The 22522-nt window shown below is 47.9% G+C and overlaps 1 protein-coding gene across 1 annotated transcript in view; it reads left to right on the top strand.

The window, feature by feature from the left end:
• Positions 1–22522, top strand: part of NELFB (negative elongation factor complex member B) — a 253623-nt gene that overhangs the window by 121234 nt on the left and 109867 nt on the right. Inside the window, exons 4-6 of the mRNA XM_086921137.1 lie at positions 1708–1938; positions 2603–2788; positions 14377–14489. Of these exons, the coding sequence (XP_086777263.1) occupies positions 1708–1938; positions 2603–2788; positions 14377–14489 (530 nt within the window). The remainder of the gene's footprint in view (positions 1–1707; positions 1939–2602; positions 2789–14376; positions 14490–22522) is intronic.

Here is a 22522-nt window from a genome sequence, read left to right as displayed (position 1 = left end):
CCCCTTCGGGAGGATCTTCTGTCACAGCAGCAGGGGAGGGTCCTCCACCCGAACCTGTCAACTCTACGCCTTCTCACCTGGCGATTGAGTGGAGGCAGTTGATAGCATTCGATTTTCCTCCCGAATTCTGAAATGTTATTTTGGCAGCTAGGCGCCCCTCCACCAAGACCGTATATTCCTGCCTTAATATATTGTACAGAAAAGTCTATTGACCCTCTTTCTGCTTCCCTTTTTGATGTTACTTTTTTTTGACCATTGCACTGTGAAAGGGTATCTTTTGTCTTTGTCTGCCTTCCTGAGGCTGCCAAACCAATCCTCCTTATTTAAATCACCCACTGTACATAGATTTCTGAAAGGCCTTGTACATATGTTCCCACCTGCCCACTTCATCATGCCTCGGAGGGACCTTAGTTTGGTTCTCACCGTCCTTGTGCCCTCCCTTCGAGCCCATGAATAATTGTCCCCTCCAGCTGCTTAGCTTTAAAACAGCCTTTTTGGTGACAATTACCTCTGCCAGAAGGGTGAGTGTGCTGCAGGCTTTAGCATCCAAGCCTCCCTTCTTGATAATATTCCCTGACACATTGCTGCCTCGCAATATGGCCTCTTTCCTTCCCAAACTTGTAACACCAGTTTATGTGGAACAGTCTGTCACCTTGCCCACATTCATACCTCCTCTGCATAACTCTAAAGAAGAGAAGCGACTCCACGGTCTGGACCCAAACCCCAAACAGAGCATTGTCGCTCTACCTTGACCACACAAAAGAGTTCTGGGTGGAAGCCCAACTTTTTGTGGGGTACGCTGGAGCAAAGAAAGGCCGGACGGTGCAGAAGAGGACCATCTCACTGTGGTTTGTCCTCTGCATCAAGATTTGCTATGCTCTGACAAAGAAGCATCCTCCTGAAGGCTCATTCCACCAGAGCTAAGGCTGCTACCATGGCGTTGCAATGTGGAGTCCAAGTCCGGCGGCAGCTTGGGCATCCCTGCATTCTTTTTCCAAGCATTACTGCCTAGATAGTTAAGCTGGCAGGGACGGCCATTTTGGCTGCTCAGTCCTGAAGGATTTTCTAATATAAACTTGTCTGCAGTCACTCCTCAGGTGATGGTATTGCTTGATGTCTCTAACAGATGAACAAGTTACTTACCTTCGGTAACTCCTTATGTGGTAGAGACATGATCTAGCTGCAAATTCCTTACCAACCAACCCACCCTTCCTCCCCATTCTGCAGACTGGTATCTAGGGTCAGGGATGATACCTTTCAGGGCCTCTAGTTTTCCAACACTTAATGGCTCTGCACTTCTACCATGGAATGTTGTAAAATTAACTGATGTCAGCGCGCTGAGGTGGTGCCTATTTAGGTGACACGGACGCTGATGCCACGTGGAGCCGGCCCTCGCCACCCACCTGCGTGCAGGGTTATTGCTCGAAAAAAATCTTCCAGATCTAGTCTAATGCTTGGGAAATTCAAAGGCAAGGAATCTGCGGCTAGATCATGTCTCTACCACATAAGGCTTTACCAAAGGTAAGTAACTTGTTATACAGTAGTGTTCATGGGATTAATTTAGAGAATTAAAAGAAATGGAAGAAGTCATCTGAAGATGAATGAGGTTACCTAAAACTATTCACCTGGAAATTGCTTGCCATGTGTTACCGTGTTTAGTTTGTAGAAGAACTATTTGTGCTAAAGTTCTTGCTATGACTGTTCCAGGTTCCTGAGAAAAAACTAAAGCTGGTGATGGCGGACAAGGAGTTGTACAAGGCTTGCGCTGTGGAGGTGAAGCGTCAAATCTGGCAGGATAACCAGGCCCTGTACGGTGATGAAGTGTCCCCTCTGCTTAAACAGTACATTCTTGAGAAGGAGAACATACTGTATAGCAGTGACCTTTCTGTCCTGCACAACTTCTTCAGCCTTTCTCCAAAGACCAGACGCCAGGGCGAGGTAGGAGTCACAAAGTGGCAATTTCACATATTTGGGGAAATTCCCTCAACGCTGATTCTTGTTGCTTTGTTTACACTTTTTATCGTAGTGGGTGGTACAGCTTCTTGTTTCCTTACTTTGATCTCTTGTCTTCCGTCATTGCCTCACTCTGTAGAACACCCTGCCCTTCATTCCATTGGAATTGGAATTCTTTTCTGAAATAGTGCTTCAATTAGAGCCATAAATGTACTTACCCAACTTCTATTTTGTATTTTCCTGCTAATGTAAAGTATACTATTCTTTAACTTTAATGTCTGATCTTTTGTCCTCTTCCCCAACAGGAAACCAAGTAACCAGAATTAAATAATGCGTGTAGCATTCAACCGTAACCAGTAGACATTTTTAATGAGAGTTTATAACCTATCTAGATTTTCCACGTATTGTGTTTCAGAGTGGAACACTATTCATAAAGAGACTGCTGGGACTTGAGGTGAATGCCCACACCAAAGCAGAATACCAGTATCATTATGGTGTTCATTCATGTGACACCTCATCTTCCCCGGTGACTCGGTTGCAAGATTTGATTCACTGTATGTCTTTGCTCTGTCCACTCATGCTTTCATCCATGCTTTCTGTTCTGATGTGTTCTCTTGTATTTTTATATTTCTCCTTTTCATGCTATTAGGTGGTCCTGAAGCTAACGCAGATGATTGGGAAGAATGTGAAGCTGTACGACATGGTTCTTCAGTTTCTTCGCACTCTGTTCCTTCGCACACGTAATGTGCACTACTGCACTCTACGGGCAGAGCTGCTGATGTCATTGCATGACCTAGACATTAGTGAGATTTGCTCGGTTGATCCCTGTCATAAGGTAAGAAGTGTCAGCTGCTTGCACTCATGTCATACTTTTGTACTTAAAAGAATCTGACACAACAGTTGTAGTTCATATACAATAAATGCAGAATGTCCCCTAGTGTTTAGCAAGAGTATAATTTATTTGCAGACTTATGTGATAACAATACATATTCAGGCAGGTGCCAAATCAAACATTTCTGAGCTGCAGTGACAGTCTGTTATCTGCATATACTCTCATCTTTGACGTCGATTTGTGGCAGCTCGTACACCTGGCATAGGAAGAAATCATCTCCTACGTCCATGTGGCTAATGAAAACAAAGAAGAACCCAAAGTATAGTTCATTTGGTACATAGGCTGAATTTGAATACTGCAAATTAACGGTGTCAACATCACTTTGATGCCCATGCACAATCAACAGCACCCCTTACGAATGCCAAGGCTTTTTGCTGGATTCTTCTTCAAGTATAGACTGTGCCATTAACAGAGAAAGACTCCTGTTGAGACCCATTTGCCTTTTCTCTGGAAGGCCTGCAGTGCTGGAGTGGAAATTGGTAAATTCCTTCACCATTAATGTCTCTGGACAGGCACTGTGGTTGGGGCAAAGCCATTCACATGTTAGGCGAAGGCCTCTTTTAAAAAAATTAATCTTTTTATTTAAGCAGGAAAACAAACCGCGAACAATCAGCGAGTCAATACACATTCAATATCATGTTACATGTTGCGAAGGCAACACCAAGCTTTAGAGTTCTCATCAGTGAGATCATACATTTCCAGAATATCATTTATTGCAATCCCAACCCCCCCCATACTTCAGTCCATTATGAACTGGTTGCTTTGCCTTGATGGTGGTATTGGTGCACATATCGTACCTCGGTATTCATTCCACTTCCCCCATACTTTAGTCCATTTATCTGGGCAGCCCCTACTTTCATATATGTTTTTTTCGGCTATCCTGCTCCAATTCATATCGCTTTCCCACGGTCAACTCAAGGGGCACTTGGGCACCCCATAATCTAGCGATGTTACGCTTAGCCACCATACATCCCAGTGTCACCCAAATGCGTTTTTACTGGTGAGGTCTGTTTCACTACAGATATTCAGTAGACACCATTCCGCCGATTTCTACACCACTGCAAGGCGTACCTCTCGCATGCAAGATATAACCGCCTCCCAATATGTCTGTATAGCTGGACAGTCCCATATTATGTGAAGGGAGGAGCCTTCCTGTCCACACCCCCTGATACAATTTGGGGAGTCAAGTTTACCCATATTTACCAAGGTTGTGCAGGCAACATATGATCTATTTAATTGATGCAATGTTATTTTATTGATGCTTTGAAATAATGCGAAATAAAGTATGTTTGACTGAATGATCTATTGAGTACTTTTAATTGTACCAGCCTAAACCGTGACCTAATGGCTACTTCTTTGGGCGAGGCTAGAGCTTCTATCCAGTCTGCATTTTCTATCTGTCCTAGGTCCTGTTCCCAATGGGCCTGGAGAGCTAGTGAGGGATCTGGAGAGTTATTCATGATTTTACGATGTATCAAAGGCGTTGTCTTCTTCTCAAGACCCTCGTCCCGCAACTTGTCTTCCAGTGGAGAGGACTCCGGAAGGTCCTCTCCCCTTGAAAGTTTAGCCCTTAATGCATGTCTAACTTGTAGGTATCTAAAGGTTTCTGATGGTGCTAACTGATATTCTTGCTGCAATGTTGCAAATAGTTTAATGTCTCCCTTTCACTTTGCCCATAGGTCCCACCTCCTAAATCCTCTGTGTTTTCCCAAAAGTCCCAAAGATGCAGAGTCCCACTGCCATCTGTGTGAGTCTACCCTTCCACCCAAAAGCCGTTAGTGTCTCTTTCCAGATCTGCAGTGTATTGGAGGTTGGCTCAGGAAAGGATTCTATCTTGTCGCCTCCGTAAATAGCCCTCAAGCATCCCCCTGGTTGCATATTATAGCGGTCCATTTTATATGCAGGGTACTCCTGAGGGTAATGCACCCAATGATTGACCACCGTAAGCGGAGCCGTCCAATAGTATTTACGCAGGTAAACACTGCCGCTCCTCCATCGTACCAGCCTCTTAACTTTTGTAGATAAATTCTTGGGGACCCGCCGTCCTATAGAAGTATTCACATGGATGTTTCAATAGTTTGGAAGTATGTTGGGAGATCAGATAGTGGCTGTTATGTAGCACGTAAAGGAATTGTGGAAGGGCCATCATCTTAAACAGTGCAGCTCTGCCCAATAGTGACAGTGGGCAAGACCTCCAGTGCTCCATATCACTGTGTCGATTATTGAGTGGGGGCTCTAGGTTACTTTCACAAAAGACTTTTTGATCTCTGGTAACGTAAATGCTCAGGTATTTAAATCCTTCAGTTTCTATAGGTATCTCACATTCTCTAGGTTGGGACGGGGGGGCTCCCGAGAGGACATATAACACTGATTCCTCCCAATTAATTGTATATCCAGAATACTTTCTATAGAGTTCAAATATATGCAGGATCCTATGAAGGGTTGTCTTTGACTGGGAGTCCAGTTGGACTGAACCAACAGGGGTGGGAGGAGTGGGGGGTCTCAGACCTCACGATGCTCCGGTACATGGAGCACCTTTGCTCCTCTTTTCCATGGGCCAGGGGCAACTGATGCAGAGGTGTCGTTAGGCATTGGGGTTTCTTTACCGGTAGCAATCGCATTAGAGGGGGCCTGTGAACAGAGGCTGCAGGCGACGTTGGGGAGTTCACAAAGGGTGAAACCACTGTGTACTCCGTCTCTAGAGGGCTGGTGGACCACGCTGGCACAGTTGGCCCACTTCAAATCTGGCTTGGAGCGACAAGTGCACTGGTGTCCTTAGGCATCAGGTTTTCTCAGTCTTGAAGTCCTCTCAGGTCTCTTTGGGTGCCTGCAGGACGCAGAGAAGCAGGTCCGCTGCTTCACAGGAGTTCTTGGTTAAGTGCTGGCAGGTCTCCCAGGCTTTGGAGACACAGTAGCTGCAGGACAAGTTGTCTTTTGGCACACTTGTTGAAGTCAGCCAAGCCGGTTGCTACGTCTTCTGGTCTTGCTTTTTGTGACCTTTCACGTCCGTTTCTTCTTTCATGTTGGCAGGATCAGATTTTCTGGTTCCAGGGGCTTCCCTAAATACTGAATTTAAGGGTGTTAGGGGAGTGTAAGGCAGTAGCCAATGGGCTACCTACCCCTGAAGTCACTACGCCCCCATACGACCACTTCCTGAGGTAAATGGGCATAACCCTGTACCAGAATTCCTAAGCTTGCCATCACAAAGATGACTGACTCCTGAAAAGTCAAGATCACTTCAGGATAGGCCACCTTAGGGGTGGTACTAGCCTGGGAGTGGGCACACCTACCTGACTAGCTAATTTTCCTCCCTGTCCAGGTGCTAAAGGGCTCTTGACAAAGGGGGTCCGCTTCCTTTCCTGTGAGGGGAGCCAGATTTGCATTTCAACAGACGAAGCTTCTTTGAAGCGCACCGGTCTGGGAACACTAATCAGTAGGTCATCCTGTGGGAGGGGGTGTGAACACCCTCTTCCTGAACAGGCTTTGTTTCTGGCCTCCCGAGAGCAAAGGCCCTCACTCTTGAGGGTCAGAAGCTGGCCTTTGGTAGCAGGCTAGCAAAACACACCAATGTGTGTAGTGTTTAAGGAGACAACTCTTAGGTTCCTTCTTGGTGCATGTATTAATTAATTCAAGAGTTGAATCAGTGTGGATTTATCACTACGAGATGTTTGATACCAAAGATCCCTGTTTTCAGTGAAGCCATCATGTAGCTGGAGAACTAGTTTTCACCAGTGACAGCACATGTTTTAAAATGGCTTCCCTCTTCACTTGCATATTCGCTCATGCAGATATACCCTTACACATGTAGTATACTGGGTGCAGTGGAGAACGTGGAGTCTGGTTATGACCATTTCTGCGGATGGGTAACCAGGGCCCTCGACTCCCTTATCCCGATGGTTTCCAGTAAGTGTGGCTCCCGCGCCCCCAGTCCCTGGTATGATGGCAATCTGAGGGCTCTGAAAAGTGTCTGCAGACGTGCAGAGAGAGACTGGAGGAAGAGGTACGACAGCAGCAAAAAAACCCTGTATATGGCTGCGGTCAAGTCTTATCACCGCGCGGTTTGTAGAACCCGGGCTGAATACTACGCTCTGGAGTTTCGCAATAGTGGGAATCCTGTTAAAACCATCTTTAAGGCCCTTAAAGACCTTGTGGCAAGGAAGCCGGCCGGTAACTCCATCAGCTCCAATATTCATTGTGAAGCGCTGGCGGCTTTCTTCCTGGAGAAGGTCCAGACCATATATAGGGCCTTCCCCTCCTCCACTGCTCAAACCAGTATGGGGCCTCCCATCCGGCTGGATCAGGTGGTGCTAGACTCTCTCCCCTCTCTCTCTTTGGAATCTTACACGGCCTTGGCTCTCCGAGTTAAGTCGGGGTCGCCGGACGACCCGCTCAAGCCACCTATGTTCAGAGACCAGGTTTTTGCTCGCCTGGTTTGCGACTTAATCAACACGTCGCTAGCATCAGGCCAGGTGCCTTTGAAATGGAAGCATGCGGTAGTAATGCCCATTTTGAAAAAACCATCTCTCGACCCTACAAAATTGGAGAACTACCGCCCGATTTCGCTTCTCCCGTGGCCAGCCAAACTCGCGGAGGCGCATGTCAACACCGCCCTCACTGGTCATCTGTCGCGTGCCAACATTCTGGACGACACCCAGAATGGTTTTCGGGCTGGCCACAGTACGGAGACAGCACTGTTATCTATGGTCGAGCACCTTCGGGTAGTTCTGGATGCAGGTCAAACGGCGGCGCTTGTTCTGTTAGACCTTAGCGCCGCCTTTGACACGGTCTCCCATGACATTCTCCTGCAACGTCTTGAGGAGATAGGGGTGATCGGCACTGCACACCAGTGGTTCCGTTCGTTTCTCAGGGATCGTTCCTTCTGTGTGGCGTCCCCGCCCTACTAGTCCAAATGTCATCCTCTGTCTCTTGGGGTCCCACAGGGTTCCTCACTGAGCCCCACGTTGTTTAACATCTACGTGAGGCCGCTGGCTGAGGTTGTGAAGCTCTGTGGTATGACCATGGTGTCGTACGCAGATGACACCCAGCTAGCGGTCACGATCAGCGGGGACTCTGGGGTGGATGCCCCAAGATTCAGAGAAGGACTCAGGGCGGTGGCTGGTTGGATGACGTCCAACTGTCTTCAACTAAACGCCAAAAAAACGGAGGTGATGATCTTTGGGAAGCGGACGGACCTATGGGGAGATACTTGGTGGCCCTCTGAGCTGGGGCCGACCCCCACTCCGGTTGCGGAGATCAAAAACCTTGGTGTTTGGCTGGACCCTTCCCTCAACTTCGTTGGCCACACCAAAAGGACGGCGGCTTGCTGCTTCGGCATCCTGCGCAATCTGCGCCCTGCCCTTAAATACTTCGATGCCGCAACTCGCCAATTGGTGGTGCAAGCAACGGTTTTGGCGCGGTTGGACTATGCCAGCTCCCTTTTTATAGGATTAAACCAGGCTGAGTTAACTCGACTTCAAAGAGTGCAGAACGCTGCGGCCAGAGCGATTGTAGGTCTTCCTAGGTTTTACTCGGCCGGTCCATCCTTGCGAGCCTTGCATTGGTTACCCGTTAGGCAGCGGATCCACTTTAAAGTTTTGTGCCTTTCCTTCAAAATTCTGAAGGGCCTATCACCTCCCTTACTGCACCAACTTTTGCGCCCTTACATCCCGGGCCGCACTCTGCGCTCGCTAGACCAAGAATTAGCGGTAGCCCCTCGGTTCAAACTCAGTCGGGTGGGGGGCCGCTCTTTTAAGGTGCGGGCAGCCGCACTCTGGAACGCTCTCCCTTTGAAACTCCAGACCTTTGGTGACCTGCTCTCCTTCCGCAAGGCCGCTAAAACTCATTTATTTTCTGAGCTTTGTTAAATCCTTCACTCCCCAATTTCTTAATAATTATTTCTGTTCCCGAGTTGTGTTGTGTTCGCCACCTTGTCGGTGCGCCCGGACGCTCCTTCGCTGGAGCAGCCGTGCGCAATACAAATAGCACTAACATAACATAACATAACATATGGCACCCTGACTATAGTGGTGACTTTCAAATACTACACAAAGCATTAGGGGTCATGGCACACAGGGATGTGCGTCATGTCGCGTTTTCAGTTTCGTCTGCACCAAAACACACAGCCTGCAGTGACAGTCTTGCATATGTTTCCGGAGGGGTCTCTTAGGGTGACATAATTCGTGCTATAGCCCTTAGGGACCCTTCTTTAGTACTTCAGGCCCTAGGTACCAGGGGTACCATTTACTATGGACTTTCAGAGAGTGCTAAAGGTATTACCAATTGGGGAAAACAATTGATCTGATAGAGACATCTAGCCGCAGATTCCTTAACTTAGCATATCCCCAGGCGTCAGACTAGATCTGGAAAACTTTTCTCCAGCAGTACCTCTGCACGCCGGGGGGCGGCGTCGCCTGGCTCGGTCTTGATGTCGTTCACGGAAGTGACCTCTATGGAGCCATATAAGACCCCCATGATGTGCTGACGTCCGTTTTCTTCTTTTCCGCGTCCCAACGCGGATCCGAAGTTCAACAGTTCCTCTGGCCTTTTTTCAGGCCTTCACATTGCCTTTCGCTTCTCAAACAGTGTGCCGATGCCTGCGGCTTCAAATCGTGTATGTCCTGCTCGCAGCAGATGTCGGCAACCGATCCACACAAGATCTGTATGTGGCGCTTGGGTGAGCACGACTCCACAGAGTGCGACGCCTGCCGGCGGCTGAAGCTGAATTCTCTGCAGGAACCACAGATAAAACTGTTGTCCTTCCGGATGTCCCGGTCGGAGTCCTCACGGCACCAGCTGCCGTCCTCAGTGGAGGGCTCCAAAAGGTGCAGCTCTTCATCCCACGCTGATGTCTCTCTTCGGGGCAGATCCTGGAGTTGTTCCCGTGGACGCACCTGAAGAAGTCACGGTGGTCGTCCACCTCGCACAAGCGTGACGCTGGGGGCCACCGCTCCCGGTCTTCACCAGATGCGAGCCCTCAGGATTTGACCCCCGTCTACACCGTTTCCTGGTGCTGGGGCGACTCGGACCCAGCTGGAAGCCTATTCTAGGGCTCTCCAGGCCATTTGTGGGTCACCCCATCTCCCTGGCGCGCCTTCAGGCCCCACACTGGGGGTAGTGACTCAGGTTGGAGATTCACCGGCGGGTTCACCTTCGTGCCGACCAAGTGTTTTGACTCCGGTTCCGGAGTCGCTGCGACGTCGTGGCACGGCCCGGATGGGCATCCCACTTTGATGTCTAGCCCTCCTGACGCATCTTCGCACAGTCCTGTGGGGCTCACTACGTCGTCGCAGGATGTGGCTGCAGCTCGGAGTTCGAATCCGAGTCGACTTCGTTCCTCCTTAATGGAGCTTTCGAGCCCCCTTCATGGCCATCAGCTTCTAGTCGATGCCGTTCCGACTCCGGTTCGGTCTCCGGTTGTCCCTCTGTTGGAGGACGTGATCCCAGTTGGCTCACCGCCCAAGCAGGTGATCCCATGCGCCCCAGAGCAGATTCCTATGGGGCACTGGCTGGCTCATTTCTCTTCGGGGCTGCTGTCGTTGGACGGACGGCTTAGCCTGCAGCTATCCCCAACGGATGACTTGCTGTCTCCACCTCGGATGGCCACGGAGGCCAGCTCTGACTTTACGTGGGCAGTTGGTAGGGCTGCACATGTCTTACACATGCAGCTGCCTTCGGATCCTTTGTTATATCTTCTCCACCAGGGCTCGGTGAATGTGGAGCTTCTTTAGCCTTTTGGCAGGTCATTATATGATGTCCTTTTGGGGACTTGGGCCAGACCCTCGTCTGGTGACCCAGTAGCTCTAAACTACTGTGTACTGCTGTGGCGCATCGCCACCGACTAGCTCCGGATGACCCTGCCTGTTTGTCCCTTCATCCTAGGGCTCATGGACTGGTATTTCAGGCTTCCTTCCTCTCCTCTACTGTTGCTTCCTCCCACTCGAGAGTCTAGGTGATAGGAGTCGTGTAGCTGCAATGTTTTTGCGCCCACCAATTCCGGCCTTCGCTCCCTCAACACGATCTGCGTGTTTGCCCAGGCTACTTCTACCCTTTTGGCCCTCGTGCTGACTTGACTTGGCCTTCTTCCCTGGTGTTGGGAAAGGCTTGGGCACACCCTGTCGGGGTTGGCCTATGAGTGGTACATTTTACCAGAACGGACCTCTGTTCCGCTTCGCTTTGTCTAGTCTCCCTTGGAGTGGCTCCGGCCTAACATTGTCATACATGGCTCAGGTGTTCTGTTCCTGGCTGCTGCTACGAGTTTCAACAGATTCTCTAGATGCTCTCTGAATTCATCCTTTTTCAGACTTTCTATGTCTGTATGTTACTGACGACTTCGTGTGATAGTCAGTGTTACTGCTTGTGTCGCGGGGGTTGGTCTCCCTCCCTGCTCGGGGGGTTGGTTCGCCCTCTTTGTGCTTTGACTGTTGTCCCACTTCGATGCACAGATGGCGCTCCGTCTCTACGCCTGTCCATTCGCTAAAGGCGTTCTTCTGGTATACCTTTGGTTGTCATTTCCTGACTTTTCCAGCATTTCGGTGTGCTGTCTTCGCACATGAGGGTAGGCGTGTAGGGTCTCCCTGCAGTCACTCTCTCAGGGGAGTTAGACTTGGGCATGTTTGGCTTGCCGGTCGTCCTTGGTCTTTGTTCTCAGGGATATAATTGCCTGGTTGGCTACCTGGTGCTGTGCCGTTTCCTCGGCCGGTCCGCACATGTTATTGTTGTTACGCTTCATTGAGCTCTCATTTGTGTGGAGTGATTCTCAAGGGACACAATCCCTATTTTCATGTATTCTTGTCATTTCCATCTATGACCCACCTGGTAGTTATTGTTGTGTGTTTCAGCATGAGGCCGTCTGCCCCGACATGCCATTTGCTGGCATTCCATCGCTGGGCTCTTGTCTCTTTCGGACCCTGGGGTCTTCTACTCAGTTCCCATCTTTTCGTGGGACTCTGTGGCATTCTGTCATTGTGCACTGACTTTTCTGTTCCTTTGCCTTAGTTTCGTCCCTGTCTGGCCCACAGTGGACTTGTGTTGTCCTCCGATGACTTGTGGTACCCTGCTTCCCTTGCTCATGCTCCGCCCTGCCCTTCAGGGTCTGGTATCGGCTATACTGGTAATGCTGAGCCTTATGGGTCTGGTGTCAGCTGCGCTGGCATTGTGGACCCCACCTCAACGTTCTTGATGGTCTGCTTCCTTCGGGAACATGGTGGGGTTCGGTCGCAGGCCCTCCTCCCATGGGGTGTAGCTGTGGTATCTATTCTAAAATTACGGAATCAGTGGCTAGATGTCTCTATCAGTTGAACGAGTTACTTACCTTCGGTAACAACGTATCTGGTAGAGACGCAGTCTAGCCTCAGATTCCTTAATGCCCGCCCATCTTCCCTGTTCTGGGAGGACCTTTCCAGGTGGGGTTCTACCACCTTGCCTCCTTTCAGGTGGCCACGGTCTTCCTATGAGGTGCTCTAGTTCACCCGCCTCTGGTGCTTAGGCATGTTAGCTTTCAACCCATTCTCGTTTGGGGGTTTAGTATTTGGGCTTTCACTCCTACTCCATCCCGCTCTTCTGGAATGGAGTTTATCATGTTTTCTAACCCTCCCTCGATCCTCGTCTGTCTCCCCATGTCTTTGTGGTCTCCTTGTCTCTGCTGCAGGCGCTTTGGTTTACCTTCTGCTGCACTATGCTCAGTGCATAGGTCATTGCGGTTCCACTTCTATGTAGTTGTTTCATTCTGGTCAGCCATAAATCATGACTTTTCAGTCCCGTACGTCCCCCCCCCCCCCCCCCCCCCCCCCGGCCTCCCTTTTCTGTTGCATTCTTGCTCACAGACTTTGTCGTACAGTTCTAATTTGTGGCTGCTTTCTGTCCCTTGACTGCCATGTCAATCGTTTCCACTGCTGTTGCCTCTTTAGGGGGCCACGGTTCTTTGCTTGATGGGATTTTTATTGGGGTGGGTGCTTGTTCGCTCCTTACGGTCCCGCCAACCTTGAGTAATTTTCAACATGGGATGGTTTCATATCAGATTTGTGTTTCTTTTTGGCACACTGTTCCTATACTCTCACAGCTTTTGTAGTGGCTCTGCGTTGTGACGCGTACAAGTCTCACTACAGAAAACTGACATCAGCACGCCAAGGGGGTCCATTGATGTCACTTCCGTGGACGAGGTAAGGACGGAGCCAGGCAACGTACTGTTTGGGGGAAAGTTTTCCGGATCCAGTCTGACACCTAGGGATATCCTATTTTAAGGAATCTGCCCCTAGACTGTTTCTCTGTCAGATACACTTCAATGCACTTCGAGTCGAAATCACATCAAATACCAGGCAAAAAGTGTGCGTGTGTGTGTGTGGGGGGAGGGGGGGGGGGGCGGGGGGGGTGTGACCCTGTCAAAAAGGGGCACTTTCCTACACCTGTCCCAAGTACTTGACTGATTTGAATCACCAACTCACGTCGAGGGTTTAAACTTAATCCAGAGGCTTAGCCGAGTTTTATGTTATTATCAATAAGATCATAGACGTGAACATGTTGGACTGTAATTTTTTGAATTCGGACTGGAGCCAGTAGATGTCAATTGTTTTGTGGGAGTGGTGGGTTATTTACTGTTGGGTGTTTTGTTTTTCTTCATTGTTTGAATTATCTCTACGCCTCTTCTTGAAGGGAGTCAGTGGTGGTCTCTAAGCACAGCAGTTAATGATATTCTATAATGGCTTATCTGGCCTCACTGGAAAATGCATGTAGACGGATGTATGGCCTCACTGGAAAATGCATGTAGACGGATGTATGTGTATCCTTATTAATCCATTAAGCCAAGTCGATCCTAAAATCTTTTTTCGCTCTGCAAAATATTTCGGTTCCCTCAAATTTGCATGTACTTTGTTGGATGTGCAATTAGTATAGATGTGAGGGACATAGTTGGTGTAGGATTGCAAGAATCTGTACAGTGAGTAATTAGTTGTTATTTTCCATTGGCCATGATGCACACACATTTTGAATAGCGGCTTTTTCAACATTTCAGCTGCATAAATAGGACAACTGGATCAGTCACTGGGAAGATGGAAGGGCCTGAGAAAAAATGCTTTTGCCTTCATGCTACTCTAATTAGTTAAACTTAGCAAAACTTCTCCATTTAAAATAAAATGTAGTCAGAGTGTTATGTCTGAAGGCTTCTGTACATTGAAAGCAATGCTTGACAAACCCAGTCCTTCATTTATATTAGTTGTTCATCGAAACTGAGTCAGTCTTCTCAATTTTATAATTGACATCCAAACGCCGTTTGTGCTGCATGCTAGAATTGCTTTGTTCTGTTACTATTTTTATAAAGTTTGATTTTACATTGCTCTTTTGGTTTGATCTACTCATTGATTCATGGTTCCCATTCCTCAACCCTGTGCATTTCAAAGTATAGGCTGCTGCTTGTAGCTTCCTACATGGTATTTGGATCCGGCCTGACATAATAGTTACATAAATAAGAGTTGTGTTCTTCAAATTATTAACGAGCCAATGTGCCTCACTGCGTGCAACACACTTTCTTTCCTCTGTAGTTCACATGGTGTTTAGATGCTTGCATCCGAGAGAAGTTTGTTGATAATAAAAGAGCCAGAGAGCTGCAAGGATTCCTGGACGGAGTGAAAAAAGGGCAAGAGCAGATGCTGGGGTGAGGACCAACCAAGTTTGAGAACTTCTCTTTCATGTTATCAATGTATGTGGTTTGTATGTATGCATGTGGTTTATGTTTACCATTTCGATAACACTCTGATTTTGACCTCAAGGAGTGTCTTTTAATGTTATTAAGGAAGAAGTAATGCAAGGATAATCCATTTGTTAAATATGTGCATGCATTAAGTAGATCACTGTAGGAAGCTGTTTTTTCATGTGAGATATTAACAGTGGCAGCTGGTGACTTTTGAAAGTGGTTTTGCGTGAAAGTGCTTTCCAGCTTTCACACTAGAGAACTGAATGGACCCAAGGTCTGAATTGCGCAAAGTAAAAGCAGAAATCTGGGACCAATGCCGGTTTTCTTCTTGATCAAAGTGTGTGGTCCTAGGCAAATCTTTTGTTTTACAAAGCCTCTTTTTCTTCATTATCGCATTTAGAGTACATTGAAATACAAGAGTTCAGGGTTTGCACTGTACACATTTTTTTGTGTTTGATTAAATAGATTATGCTAATTCATGCGTAGTAATAATGTAGGACACATTTACAGTGGCCATGACAAGTGACTTGCCTCTTGCAATGGCATTGTCACCAGAACAGAGGCAGGAATGTTTATACGTTCATAAACTTCCACAAGTTAAAGGATACATATATATATTTTTTGATTTTGAAGACAATTTATCATATTTTAACATAATGTCTACAGCATGTTTTTTTACATGCAAAACATTTTCATACCTTGGATCGTGCAGGGGCTCTTCGAGCCAGGGCAGACCCTTGGCTCAGCTAGCCTTGTTCATTTGTTGGTTCCTTGCTCTTACTAGGACCTCTTCTCTAGAGTCCCTCTCCACCTGTCAGACACACCACTTGCACCCATACACAGAAGGAGCAGGAGGTGTACGCTCCAACACACATACACACACATTCACATAGTCATTCTAGTAGATACTGCCCTCTTTTCTCTGCCTCTGTGGTATGCTTGTATCGTTTAGAAGCCAGTTGGCTATGTCTCTGCAAAACGTCTGACTTGCGTGCCGATCCAGCTGATTTAGCAACCTTCACTTTGCAGCTCTTCGAAAACTGTCAAGTCATGCAGCCCTATAGATTTCACATTGAATGTACTTCATTTTAGCTTCGCATTAATTTTGCTAGCAAGATTTCAGTAACATGGAATCCTCCTGTAACAAAGCTCAGATTCGGGAACTGATTTTAATTTGAGAGCAGCAGTCCTTTAGCCTGTTTTAGTTTTTTCTCTCTAGATTTGTCGGTTTTGACACACACGCTAGGGGCAGTATATGCTACAGTTCTCTGCCCAGCAATAAATTACTTTTAACGCCGCACTGCAGTTCGGAACTAAATTAATGGGAGCGCATGACACACAACAGCAGTACAAAGCAGGGACAATGTGGTAAACGTGTTGAAGTCAAACACTGCGTTGCAAACATTCGTTTCACAGCACATGCATGGGGTTGTACTGCGAGCTGTACGCAGTCACACATAACAGTAAAAGACAAGTTCTGCATATGAGTTGGTATCTCACCACGAGCACGAACTCCTGCTCGGTAAACCGAAAATGAAGAGGCACTATAAGGTCAGTTAGGATATTTTAGACTTAGACGTCTTTGGATACACCAAGGCAGGTGCCATTGCTAAAGTAAGCATCAAACAGAGAAATGCATAGTAAGCTGAACACAGTCACATTTCACTTCAAAGGAGAAGCTCTGCGCCTTAAAAGCAAACACCCTACTCTAAGGACAAATAAGGCTACGATTCGGGAACTGATTCTACGTTGAGAGGAGCAATCGTTTGAGCCTGTTTTACTGTTGTCACTAGCTTTGTTGGCTTTGAGACACATACAAGAGACAGTACGTGCTACAGTTCTCTGCCCTCCGCCGGCCTATGCACAGCTGTGTAACACCGCACTGCAGCTCAGAACTAAATGAATTGGAGCGTGTGACACACAATGTCAGTGAATACTTGTGTTTTCATGCAGGCTGCACCCACCACCGGGTTTTAAAGTAATTCGAGAATTCTCTAGTATTAGGGGTGTCTTTCATAGATTCACATGCCTGAATCATTCCCCGTCGTCGGAGTGGGAGTCTAACAGTACATAAAAAAGCAATAATATGCCATAATAACATAGGAAAAAACAGTAATTCCCAACCAGGAAGTAAAGTAGCCAAAGCTACTTGAGAAAAAACTTCCACATTCATGACTATCCTAGTCATTTTGTATAGTCCAAACTACAGCCAATCAGGCGACAGCACCCACCAGAAGGTTCTCCCCAGAGGCTCAGGCTCTCAGATTTTTGACCGCACGTCCTGTGAAGGGAGTCTCCCTGAGCTCTGCTCAGTTTTCTTCTCTTTATTCCATTTGGATTCTACTTTTCAAGAATGTCTTCTAAGAAATCTTTATTTAGAGCATGTGACTCTTGTGGTAAGCTCCGGCTTTTTAAAGAGGATCCCCACAAAAAGTGCATATATTGCCTTTATCCGGATCACCAAGTCAAGGACTGTAAGATTTGTAGAACCTTCCCTCAAAAAACCCTCCGGGACTGAGAGGGTCGCCTGCTTTTGTGGCTACAAAAGCTCAAGGATTCTGATAATCCTGTGTCTGAGGTAGGCAGTATTGCCTCTGGTTCTACTTCAGCCTCTAGGAAGAGGTCTGCGACTGAGGTGTTAACATCTCCTAAAGCTAAGGTGGCTAGGAAACGACTGCCATCTAAGGGGTTTGACAAGCCTTCCACTTTCAAGGCTACTCCCCCAGTAAAGGAGAAGGGGGGGTCCATCTACGCCCCTAAAAAATCTTCCAGAAAATTGCCTCTGACATCGGAGAAGAATTTGCCTCAGATTCCACCACTGTCGCCGACGACGCCATCTTCAACTCCTTCGTCGACGAGGATCTCCATCAAAGCTACGTCTACGTTGACGTTAACATTTTCATCTCCTAAGCCTCAGATGATCATGTCGACGGCAGCTTCTTCGCCTTCAATGGTCTATGTTTCTATCACACCTGTCTTGTCGACGGCGCAGCCTTCATCTTCTGCCGTTGTCAGCGCATCGTTGTCGACTCCTCTGAAGAAAATTACGTTGACGAGAGTGTCGACGACCTCTTCGGCGACGCCTTCTCTTCCGTTAACGAAGAAGCTACCGCCGGCGGGCTAGTCGACGAGTTCCACTCCGTCGACGACGTTACCATCGTCGACGAAAATAACACCGTCGACGGAGACCATCCCGTCGACGAAGTCTGTCCCGTCGACGAAGTCTGTCCCGTCGACGAAGTCTGTCCCGTCGACGAAGCCTGTACCGTCAACAAAGTCTATATCATCGACGACACCAACACCGTCGACGGGCCCTTCATTGTCCACGTCGACGACGACCTCGTCTAAAGCAAAATCCACTGCAACGAATCCTTCAGTGGATCCAACGTCGACGCCGCAACTATCCTCTTGTACCTCTTTGCAGGTCTGGTCACCTTCTACGGTTTTTCTGACTCCGAAACAATCCTTGCTTCAGAGACGTGAGTCGACCTTGGAGCTCTCACCCCTGCATATCTCTCCACAAAAGATACCCCTGCAGGTGCCTGACAAATTTCTTAATTCTGAACACCGTGAGGAGGACTCGGACATTGGGGAAACCTTTGGCACAGCTACTAGCCCTTCCGAGTTAAATATCAAGCATCAAGAGGACGATCAGGATGATCAGCAATCACCTGAACATATGTCGTCCCCTGTAACAGGTGTCCCTGCCACGCAGGTGCCGATCACATTGCTCACCAACCTCCAATGCATGTTGGATGACTATTACAGGCTGTTCCCTCCATCAGAATCTACAGGCTCGGTGCCTCCTACACCTGCTACGGAAGCACATTTATCAGACTTTCGACCTCCATGGTCTCCTCCACCTCTGCCGTCCAATCAGCCTGAGGATCAACAGCTTTCAGATGAAGAAGACCAGAGAGAGGAAGGCGAAGTAGATGACATGTCGGAGTGGGATGAATACCAAGTGCAAACTCCTTCCTCATCACCTCAGGCTGCCTCAGATTCACCACCAGTAGACGTGGGTGGTTTCCACCTCTTGATGGAACGGGCTACTAAGCGTTTCTATATTGATATGGAGCAGACGGAGCAAGAATGCTTTCCATACGACTTTAAAGACCAGCCTAGAAAACAAGTCAAATCCATACAGATTATTGGCTTTATCTGGAAGGAGGGTATAAAGGTCATGTCTACTCCAGAATCCATTCCTCCGGTCTTGCCACGGATTGACAAGAAGTACAAGGCACCTGGAAAGTCACCTGCGTGCCTTATAGGACAACCGAAACTGGACTCAGTTGTTATCCAGGCGGCGCAAAAGAGAGCTAGGAACCCTTCATCTCCAGTTGCAGCCCCACCGGACAGAGATGGCAGGCGCCTGGATGCCATTGGGAAACGCGTTTCAGCGATGGCAGCTACCACAGTCCGGGTTGCTAATTCTTTGGCCATCCTGGGCAGGTATGACCGGCAAATGTGGTCGGACATCGCACTGTACATAGACCTCCTTCCTGAGCCTTCTAAATCTGAAGCGCAGAAGATCTTACAGGAAGGACATAGAATCTCGGAGGAGATTATTGATTCGGGGATTGACGTCGCCTCAACTGGTTTCCGGCAGCTAGCTGGTGCTGCTGTTTTGCGTAGGCAGGGGTGGCTACGATCTACTTCTTTCCGTCAGGTGGTACAATCTAAGGTATTGGATATGCCCGCAGGTTGGAGAAGCCCTACAAACAATAAAGAAAGATACAGAAACAGCAAAATCCTTGGGTACACTTCAGTTTTGCAAACCACCCTTTCAAGGAGCGAGAGAATGTGGATCGTTCTCCAACAGAGGTGGATACACACAACAATCTTCCTACAGACAAGGAAATCCGCGCTACCAGACCCAGCGCTATCAAACCTACGGCCAAAGGAGAGCTAATTAGTCCCAGAACAGGGGAAAAACTACCTACCGCGGAAAGGATAAGCGCCAGTGAGACCCGTCACCTCCCACAGCTTCTACCCCACTCTCGAGAAAAAGTTGGAGGACAGATATCAAGATTTTACTCTAATTGGCTATCGATAACATCAGACAGGGGGGTCCTGGATATTGTAGCCAAAGGCCATGCCTTAGAATTCAACCATTTTCCTCCGAATGTCCCCCCAAAAGGCCCGCCTCCAGCTCACCTGGAAGAGCTATTTGCCCAGATCAATTTGATGCTACAGAAAGGAGCAATTGAGAGAGTACCTCAAAATATGAGGGGAATGGGATTTTACTCCAGATTTTTCCTAATAAAGATAAAGTCTGGAGAATGGCGTCCGATTCTGGATCTCCTTGCCCTAAACAAATATTTGAAAAAGTTAACACTCAGAAAGTTACCGCTTCAGGAAATCTTCTAGCAGCGGGAGACTCATTGGCCACCTTGGATCTCCAAGACGCATATTTCCATATCCCCATCTTACCTCGCCACAGAAAATTCCTGCAATTCAGAGTGGCTGGCAGGGATTAATAGTTCAAAGTACTTCCTTTCGGTCTACGCTCTGCGCCAAGGGTGTTTACAAAGGTCTTAGCCCCAGTGGCTGCTCACCTCCGGCTGGAGGGGATTCAAATATTTCCATATTTGGACCACTGCCTTATCAAGGCCAGTTCTTACGAGGATACAGCCAAGCATCTACAACAGTGTCTGAACCCTTTTCAGTCCCTGGGTCCATCAACTTCAGCAAATCCCAGTTGATACATCACGAAGACGGGCTTTCCTGGGAGCAACCTTAGACACCCAGCTGCTCCAAGCCTTCGTCTTGGACGAGAGACAAATCAAGATACGAAATATGGCTGGAAATCTACTTTCAAAAAAGTCAGTTTCAGTTCGACAGTACAAGTCTTTTCTGGGGATGGTATTGTCTTGCATTCCATTAATACCAAATTGCCGACTCAGGATGAGGCCTCTGCAGGAAGAACTGAGCTTACAATGGCTACAGATCTCCGGCTCTTTCGAGGATCTCATCCAGATCACACCTCAGATGCGGAGGTCCCTCCTCTGGTGGACGCAAAGAAAACATCTGCGGCAAGGTTGCGCTTTCCTCCAGGATGCGCCAAGCTTTAAAATCACCATGGATGCATCCCTCGAAGGTTGGGGAGTTTATCTTCAGGGCCTAACTATCAGCGGCAAGTGGAACCCTCAACAAAGGCGTTGGCACATCAACCGGCTAGATCTGAGGGCCATTTTCCTTGCACTCAAAGCATTTTGTGCAATCATCTAGGATGCCAATGTGTTGGTACGCACAGACAACACAACGAGCATGCATTACGTCAACAAGCAGGGAGGAACAAGATCACTTCTCCTTTCTCAGGAAGCCCAAAGACTATGGACATGGGCAATACAACACAACATCAATCTTCAAGCAGTGCATGTTCCTGGAACGGAGAACGTCTTGGCAGACGCACTCAGCAGGACAACCGTGTCCTCTCACGAGTGGGAACTTCATCAGCAGACCGTGGATCGGATCTCCCATCTATGGGGTCATCCAGACCTAGACCTCTTTGCAACCAAGACCAACAGCAAATGCCGATTCTTCGCAAGCTGGCATCCCCACAAAGACTCTCAGGGGAATGCGTTTTCGATTGAATGGTCTCTGACATATGCGTACGCTTTTCCACCAATTCCGCTAGTTCCCAGAGTCCTGCGGAAGATGAAGAAGGAGCCATGTCGGCTGATTCTAATTGCTCCCAGATGGCCTCGCCAGTACTGGTTCACAGAGCTCCTTCTCCTATCGGAGTGCAAACCAATTCAGCTGAGTCCAATTCCGAATTTACTCTCCATTCAGGGCGGCCAGATTTACCATCCGGATCCAACATCGCTGAAATTAGCGGCCTGGCGCCTGAGTACCGCGAGTTTGCCCATCTAAACATCCCTGCGGATTGCAAGGAAGTTCTGGCCAAGGCAAGGGCACCTGCTACCATAAAGACTTACAGTCTTAAATGGAAACGTTTTTGTGTCTGGTGTCGTTCAGCTGGAATTCACCCCTTTTCAGCTAAACCAGAGGAGATCCTGCCTTTTTTCCTACATCTGGCAAGAACAGGATTGTCTCATGCTACCCTAAAGGTTTTCCTGGCAGCGATTTCAAGATATCGACAAGATGGGACCAATTCTCTTTACTCTGCGAGGATTATACAGCAATTCTTTAAAGGCCTTTTTAGAATGTTCCCTCCGGTACGTCTTCCACCTCCATCGTGGCATCTCAATGTAGTGTTGGCACAGCTCATGCGACACCCATTCGAACCCATCCACAGAGCAGATCTAAAATTTCTAATGTGGAAGGTGTCATTTCTATTGGCCCTAACCTCCTCTAGGAGAGTCAGCGATATCCAGGCTTTCACTGTTCTTCATCCTTTCTTACAGTTCACTAATGACTCTGTGGTGCTCTGCACCAATCCGAAATTCATTCCAAAAGTGCCTTCAGATTTCCACTGAATGAACCGGTGGTTTTAAAGAAATTTTTTCCTAACCCTCAGTCACCTGCGGAAAGGGCATTGCATACTCTGGACATTAAAAGATGTCTAAAGTTCTATTTGCAAAGAACATCTACATTGCGTAGGTCTGATCAACTATTTATCACTTATGGGGCAATTCGTAAGGGACAGGCAGTTTCTAAACAAACAATTGCAGGATGGATATCTGCAGCTATTGCATTTTGCCACGCACATGCAGGAAGACCTTTGCAAGCAGCTCCTAGAGTGTATTTTACAAGGGCAGTGTCTTCTTCTACGACCTTATTTGCTGGAGTTCCTCTTCAGCACATCTGCAGAGCGGTAACCTGGGCCAGTCGCCATACTTTCACCAAACACTATTGTTTGGATGCAGCCAGTGAGACCGATGCTTCATTGGGTCGAGCAGTTCTACGAAATCTTTTCAACTAAGGTGAGCCTCTGTATCCCACCTCCTATTCCTGCTGTCAGACGCTTGTTATGTTTTTCTGTCATGCACATGATCAAGTGATTGCGTTCTATTATGCTTTTAACCACA

The sequence above is a fragment of the Lissotriton vulgaris genome, chromosome 5, assembly GCF_964263255.1.
Source record: "Lissotriton vulgaris chromosome 5, aLisVul1.2, whole genome shotgun sequence".
Lineage (NCBI taxonomy): Eukaryota > Metazoa > Chordata > Amphibia > Caudata > Salamandridae > Lissotriton > Lissotriton vulgaris.
The sequence above is the reverse complement of the archived record's forward strand: the minus strand, read 5'-3'. Positions and strand labels throughout refer to the sequence as shown.